Below are 7,060 nucleotides of genomic sequence, written 5' to 3' on the forward strand. Positions count from 1 at the left end.
CCAAAAAATATTTTATATGAATGTTTATAAATTTGGATTCTGCTTAAAAATTCTGAAAAAATTCTTTTTTTTTTCAAAATGCCCTATTTTACGAGAAACATACAGAAAACATAACATTTTGAATTTTTTTATTTTTTCATGAAATCTTTTTAACTTTTGAATAACATCACATGCAAAATTAGGATTTTGCCGAAAAATTTCAAAAAATAAATTTTTCCCAGAAAAAAATTTTCCCAAAAATTTTCAAAATTTTGTAATTTGATGAGAAACATGCAGAAAACAAAATTTTGCAGTTTTTTTCAAACACTTTCATGAGTTTTCAAGTTTTTTTGCGAAATTAGGATTTTGCCAAAACGTTCTCCCCAAAAAAATGTTCCTTAATTTGTTTCAAAATGCTCTAATTTGATGAGAAACATACAGAAAACAACTTTTTTTTTTAAAAAAAAAAGATACATTTTTGAGAAAAGAAATTCCAAAATCTTTCATTATATTTGCGTACATCTAACCATAAATGACATGCTAAGTTTGGATTTGGTTGAAACATTTCAAAAGAACAATTAGAAATGAATAATAAAAAACATTTCAACAATCAAAAAAAACAATGGCCTCAGTTAAAAAATAAAATACAAATTATTACAAATAATAAACATACAACATATATAATATATAGGTGCCGACCCTGTTGCAGAAAGTGTTCCTGCAGGGGGCGACAGAGCAGAGACAGCAGCTTTCCTAGTAGTAGAAGAACAAGGGACACCTGACTAGCAGCAGAACGGAAAACATGGCGGCACCACTGAGCAGCGTTGGTCGTCTCTGTTCCCTGACAGGGCGAACCTTCGCCCCGGTGTTGGCTGCACACAGCTGGAGGTCCGTGTGTCCTGCAGCGAGGAGGAGCTACATCACCGCCTCCACCGGCAGCAGTGAGTGTCCGGCGTTACATTTACGTAAACAACAACAAATAAACAGAACGGTAGCTGTTAGCAGCCGGAGGCTAATGTCCTACCAGGCGTGGGGTGAACATTCTTGACGCCGTAGAAAGTTGACGTTTACTCCCAGTTACTGTTCAAAACAAACGCGGACGAGGCAAATTAAAACAAGTTCGAGGTCAGTCAGATGTCATTTTAACGACAGTAAAACATGTAAAACAGAAAAATATTTTCACACAAAACTTTCTTCAGCTGCGATACAGTTAGTTCTATTTGAACAGGTTTTTCAACTTTTCAGATATAAACGATTTTGAAATCAGAGCTAACGCGGAACTGGGAGAAAAACCGGGATAAATTATTAAAATTATGAATTGAACATTTTTAGCGTCAGATTTTTTTTCTTCTTTGAAATGAACTCGATTTTAGTCAAAAGTAAGTTGTATTCTGGTTTAAAAAAAACAGTTTTTCTTGAACTTTGTTTTTTTTTTTAACTTTCTGTATAAATAAACGAAAATGATGTAGAAACTTTATAAAAACTTCAGGTAGAGTTTTCAGTGTGAACTACATGTTGGAGTAAATAGAGTTGAGTTGTTCAAACATCAATATTAAAATATTTGAAATTTAAAAATATTTGAAATGTTCAATTGGTCTAAAGTCAAATCTGTGTGTGTGTGTGTGTTGCAGACGTGCAGTTCAAACTGGACGAGAGAACAGCCCACAGCAGCCTGGACCTCTTCAAGAAAGACACCGGTATCATCTACCGCATGCTGGGCCTGGACCCAAGCCAGGTCCAAGACAACCCGGAGAGATTCCGAGACTGGGCCGTGGTCTTCGGGGATCAGAAGGTCAGCGGCGGACGACACTACTGGGAGGTGACGGTCAAGAAGTCCCTGGAGTTCCGTCTGGGCGCGGCCGAGGCGCTGATGTCCAGAGACGACTGCGTGGGCACCAACGCCTCCTCCTGGGTGTTTGGATTCGCTCAGCGGAAGTGGTTTGCCATGACCAACAATAAGGCGGTCCCCGTGGCGCTGGTCGGGAAGCCCGACCGCGTGGGCATCCTGCTCGACTACGAGGCGGGGCTCCTGGGGCTGGTGGATGTGGAGAAACCCAGGATCATCCACAGCTTCAGGGCCAAATTCCACGCTCCTCTTTGCCCTGCGTTCGGACTCTGGGACGGGGAGCTGCTCACGCACTGTGACGTGGAGGAGCCCGCGGGCCTGCACTGACGCTGTGTTTGTGGTTCGTTCGTTTGTTGACCCGGGCAGCAGTCGGCACCGCTGCACCACCTGGTTGGAATTAAAGCAAAATCCTCCTCGGGAGTCGCTGTAACCACTGGTGATGGCTCATTTCTGATTGGCCAAGAGAGAGAGACCTGTATCCCTGCAGAAGACGTTGGTTTTTTTTTTTTGGACCTGCACTGTTAAAAAAAAAAAAAGAAAATAGAATGTGACACGGACGTGATGCACTGGTGCTCTCCTTCACACTCAGACTTTCACAGCAGTTGTGTTTTTCCTGTATTACCTCATATCAGAACAGATGGTGTTTTTATATCGACCACTTTCAGTTTCTATTTTTTTTTTTTTTTCCTCTTCAGCCAGGACGTTAACCTCATATCCAGACTACATTCTATAAAGTAAGTGTCATCAGAACTGGCTTCATCGTTGTCTTTATGAACAAGATACAAGTTTGAAAATAAATTTAAAAAATTTGCCAAAATAATTTCATCCTAATTTTTTAACATCTGACCAAAAATGCTGAATTAGGAACATCTGATAAATTACAAAAAAAAACTGAAAAAAAATCTCAAAATGCTCTAATGAGATGAGAAACATGTAGGCAAGAAAAAAAAATTGCCAAAAAAAAGTAATTATAATTTTTTTATTTACAACCAATAGATACATATTTACATATTTGAATCATCGTCATCTGTTTTCAACACTGCTCTGTTGTTTCTGTGGCAGGTCGGTAGGTTTCTGAAACTGTGGCACTCGTACCACTTTTGGTACGGGTGCGCCCTCCGGTGGTAGCTACTGTAACCTGATTAGGTCAGCTGTGATAAAGTACAGTTGTTATATATATATTCTGACTTCAGCAGAAGTAAAAGCAGAAAGAACTATATTTATAAATACACTCGACACTAAAATATATTTGATATTAACACCTGTGTGTTGAGCAGGGCCTCGGTCTAAACCACGTCACCCTGCTGCTGCACCACGGGTTGAAACAACCTTCGCCTTCAACCCCCTCGTATAGAACTTTACTGACACAGAACTTTACCTCTACTCTGGAACCGACTAATTCACCATCACTGGTTCCTCACTTCTCTTCACCACCATTATCTGGTCTCTGTCCGATTGAACCATGCCCCTCAGTTTGAACCACCCTCCTCAGTTCTGATTTCGCTTCTCAATTTGAATACCGCTCCTCGATTTAGATGATGGCCCTCAGTTTGAACCACACTCCTGGGTTCAGATGATGCTCTTCAGTTTGAACCACGCCCCTCAGTTTGAACCACGCTCCTGGGTTCAGATGATGCTCTTCAGTGTGTCCAGCGGAGTCTTCTCCTCCGACTCCTTGTCCGTGAACACCAGCTGGTATTCCTGCAGGACCGAAGCGATGACGTCGTGGCCAAACTGCATGGCGTCATCTAGTGGTGTGTTCCCCCATCTGGAGGATAAATACGGAACATCAGTGTAATACCGGTGACACACGGTGGTGGTGTTTGTATTACAGTGGAGTTCAGGTCTAATATCAGGTGTTTGTTCTTCACCTGTCCTTCAGGTGAGGGTTCACTTTACAGATTTCAGTCAGGAAAATCACGGCTTCCACGTGACCTGGAACAGAAGATCAGCGTCAGAACTCTGCTGTAAAGACCCGACCTCGGAGGAACTGAGGTGAGAACTGACGAAGACGTCTCACCTTCGGCTGCTGCGACGTGGAGCGGCGTCCGAGAGTCGTAGTCTCTCTGTTCCATGTTCATTTCTGAGAGGGCGAACCTGTGGCGATGAGAGTCGGGAAGAGAAAACAGTTTCAGGTCAAACTTTACTGAGTAGATTTACAAAAAAAAGCTACAACTACAACTTTGATATGAGTCAAAAAGTCCTAAGACAAATCTAAAAAAAAATCTTTTCTCTGTTTCAATCAGAGAATTCTTCTGTAGAATTCTGGAAGATGACCTTTGACACCAGGTCACGACCTGGTGCCCTGTCTGGTCTGAGGACTAAAATGAAGGACAAAAAAATAGAAACAAACAGATGGAGTATGTTCAAAAATATAATAATGATAATTTAATTTTATACTGTTTTTTTTATTTGCAGGGCCTTACCAGTAGGTGGCGCCCTTGGTGCCCACCTCTGTGGCCTACTGTATGTGACGAGCTGGCCCTGCATTCATCTGTACTACAAACAATGTTTTATTGTCATGATGTTGTACTAACATCCTGTACACAACCAAAAATGTTCAGTTTTATAATTATTTAAAAAAACTTTTTTTAAATTGTTCTGTTTCTGCAGAGTCATTTCTAAATGTTTTTCAACACTAACCCTGAGTTTGAGTTGATTTGAGCTAACATCCTGTACACAACCAAAAATGTATTATTTTAAATAATAATAATTTTAAAAAATCGTTCTGTTTCTGCAGAGTCATTTCAAAATGTTTTTCAACACTAACCCAAAGTTCACGCCATTTAATGGTTTAACATCCGAGTTTGAATTTTTATATCAACATTTAGTTTTGGTATTTTTTTTATGTTTTATGGTCAGCTAATAAATAGACATTTTTTCTTTAAGACTTGTACTTCACACCATCTCCACCTGGTGGCTCTCCTACCTTCTCAGAGCAGAGACGTCACCACTGTTGGCTGCGAACATGACCTTCACCACCAGCTTGTTCTGTCGGAAAAAAACAACACGAAGGTTAGAATCTGGAGGAGGACGGTGGTTCGTGGAGTCGACGGTGAAATCGTTGAGTCACCTGATCGTCGTCGGACCTCCTCCGAGGGTCGTGTTTCTTAGTGAAGTGTCTCAGGTTGTCATAATTGTGGAAGTTGAAGTGAGAAACCAGGTCCTGAGAAGAAGAAAATTCAAAATTACAGTTGTTTTAAATTTTCCTCATTAAAAAAAGAACTAAAAACTAATTCATTCGTTCATTTCAGCCGCCCAGAAATATAGTATTAATTAATTTAATTAAATCCCCCGAACATTTAAACATGAAAAACACAGATAGAAACAAATATATTGATCATATCAAATAATAATTATTAAGAAAACATTTTATATAATTGTTATAAAAATGGGTACGAGTGGAAAAATGGAGCTCAGTTGATCAGAGATCCTGTCGTTCTGACGGAGTCGTGGAGCAGAGTGAATACCTGACAGAAGTGAATTCCACGAACACTGTTTCCCATGCGGTCTAACGGCGGAGACCAACACATCATACCCATGACGTTGGGGACGACCAGCAGGACTGCACCCGACACCCCAGATTTAGCAGGCAAGCCCACCTAAAGAGAGGACATAACAGACGTCACCATGACGACAGAATCACATTACCACAGTGAAGACTCCAAGTATCGTATTTTCTGAACTATATGTCGCACTTTTTTTTCTCCATCCTTTGACTGGGTTTGCAACTCATACTCAAGTGTGACTTATATAAAAAAATATATAATTTCACATTTCACAGCCACTAGAGGGCACTGGTGCGACTTAAACTCCGGTGCAACTTATAGTTCAGAAAATACAGTAAAACTAACAATGAAAGAAATAAACAAATAATAAACAATAAAATCATTTTTTTTGGATCGCTAACACAGCTGACCAGAAAGTGAGCAGAGCTTTGACACCAGTGGAACATTTCAACTAAAAACACCGTCTCCTGTGGAGAACTATTTCCACCATGGAGACTCGGGTCGCTGACTCGACATGTATTTAGGATCGGTACTAGTGCCTCCCGAGCATCAACTCTTGGTTTTAACAGCTTTTTCAGGTACATTTCTCGGGGACTTACGTGAAAAGCGAACTGTCCAGAGAAGTCGTACATGCCACAGGAATGCATGAGGCTCAGAGTGTTCCGAACAGCTTCAGCGCTCAGCACACGCTTCCCCGTTATTGGACATATGCCGCCGTTGGCCAGCGTGGCCGCCATGACGCTTCCTGACTCACAGGTGACTTCGATGGAACACAGCTGGAAGAGAGAAGTTTACAGGTCGTTCAATGTTCTGTCGCCGACCAGCTGCATGGAATTATGGGTAAAAGGTTGAACCCCAGAGCTGACAACACAGAACCAAAGGACTATTGTCTTTATTCTATAAACATATGGCTCGTGGGCCAAACCTGGCCAGCTTGATAAATTGTGAAAATAAATAAAAAATACACAAACAAGTCATGGTTAGGATATCTTTTTGTAAAATTAATAAATAATAATAAACTCATATTTTATCATCTATACATAATGCTATAATAATAATAATATACTTGTACTTCTTTTCATGAAAACTATGTGGTGTGGCCCGTGAACCAAAATGAGTTTGACGCCCTACAAAAGTCACGTGACTCGACTTGTGGTCGTCTCACCTGGAAGTAGAAATCCAGGGCTGCGATCATATCTGCGTTGTCGGGAAAACACTGCAGGAACAAGGGTTGAAAATCAGACACAGAGTTGAGGAGAAGATGGTGAATAATTCTGTGATCGTGGATTCTCACCTTTTTCTCCTTCAGGTAATAACCAATGGCGTAATTCCTGTCACCGGTTTCCCTCTCTGACTGAAAACTGCAAAAATATCAGAAGAGAAAAATAAACCTCAGTGTTTCCCACAAGGAAGAACATAAAGACATTTTCTGATGTTTTTAATCATTGAGGCAGAATGTACGATGATTTTCATAACAATCTGGCTACACTGCCATCTACAGTTCAACAGCAATACTGGAAAAAAAACGAGTGAACAAGAAAATAAAAACGACTCACGTAGCGTTACTGAAGCCGACGTACTCTGAACCAGTCATTTCCTTCAGGAACTCCATCACCTGCAACAGAATGGTGTCGGTAAAGACAAGGTTCTAAGACTGACAGTAAAACTAAATGGTAACTTGTCAAAACAGAAATAAATTATGGACTCATGGACCAAAACAAAAAAA

General features: G+C 40.5%; 2 protein-coding genes across 3 annotated transcripts in view; one reads left to right on the forward strand and one right to left on the reverse strand.

Annotated features, from left to right (window-relative positions):
* Positions 1–380: 380 nt before the first annotated feature.
* On the forward strand, positions 381–2,642 carry spryd4 (SPRY domain containing 4). Its single transcript, XM_008319513.3, has 2 exons — positions 381–920; positions 1,611–2,642. Exons 1-2 carry the CDS (start codon positions 782–784, stop codon positions 2,150–2,152), a joined length of 681 nt encoding a protein of 226 aa, XP_008317735.1. The 5' UTR covers positions 381–781; the 3' UTR covers positions 2,153–2,642.
* A 148-nt stretch (positions 2,643–2,790) lies between these two features.
* LOC103385580 (glutaminase kidney isoform, mitochondrial) overlaps positions 2,791–7,060 on the reverse strand; it is a 12,271-nt gene continuing 8,001 nt past the window's right edge. The window contains exons 1-11 of one of the 2 annotated variants that reach the window (XM_025059022.1): positions 6,891–7,045; positions 6,629–6,695; positions 6,500–6,550; positions 5,934–6,110; positions 5,296–5,427; positions 4,899–4,991; positions 4,755–4,816; positions 3,846–3,922; positions 3,697–3,760; positions 3,420–3,593; positions 2,791–3,381 (exon numbers count right to left, since the gene is read on the reverse strand). In XM_025059022.1, the coding sequence (XP_024914790.1) occupies positions 3,452–3,593; positions 3,697–3,760; positions 3,846–3,922; positions 4,755–4,816; positions 4,899–4,991; positions 5,296–5,427; positions 5,934–6,110; positions 6,500–6,550; positions 6,629–6,695; positions 6,891–6,946 (921 nt within the window). In that variant the 5' untranslated portion in view covers positions 6,947–7,045 and the 3' untranslated portion in view covers positions 2,791–3,381; positions 3,420–3,451. Of the gene's footprint in view, positions 3,594–3,696; positions 3,761–3,845; positions 3,923–4,754; positions 4,817–4,898; positions 4,992–5,295; positions 5,428–5,933; positions 6,111–6,499; positions 6,551–6,628; positions 6,696–6,890; positions 7,046–7,060 lie in introns of those variants that run through there. The other variant, XM_008319510.3, reaches the window with a different exon arrangement.

This window comes from Cynoglossus semilaevis, chromosome 10, assembly GCF_000523025.1.
Source record: "Cynoglossus semilaevis isolate Cse_v1.0 chromosome 10, Cse_v1.0, whole genome shotgun sequence".
In the NCBI taxonomy this organism is placed as follows: Eukaryota; Metazoa; Chordata; class Actinopteri; order Pleuronectiformes; family Cynoglossidae; genus Cynoglossus; species Cynoglossus semilaevis.

Coding starts and splice junctions, on each gene's coding strand:
- spryd4 (XM_008319513.3), top strand. CDS start 782: ATGGCGGCACCACTGAGCAGCGTTGGTCGTCTCTGTTCCCTGACAGGG. Junction 921..1,610: donor CACCGCCTCCACCGGCAGCA/GTGAGTGTCCGG, acceptor TGTGTGTTGCAG/ACGTGCAGTTCAAACTGGAC.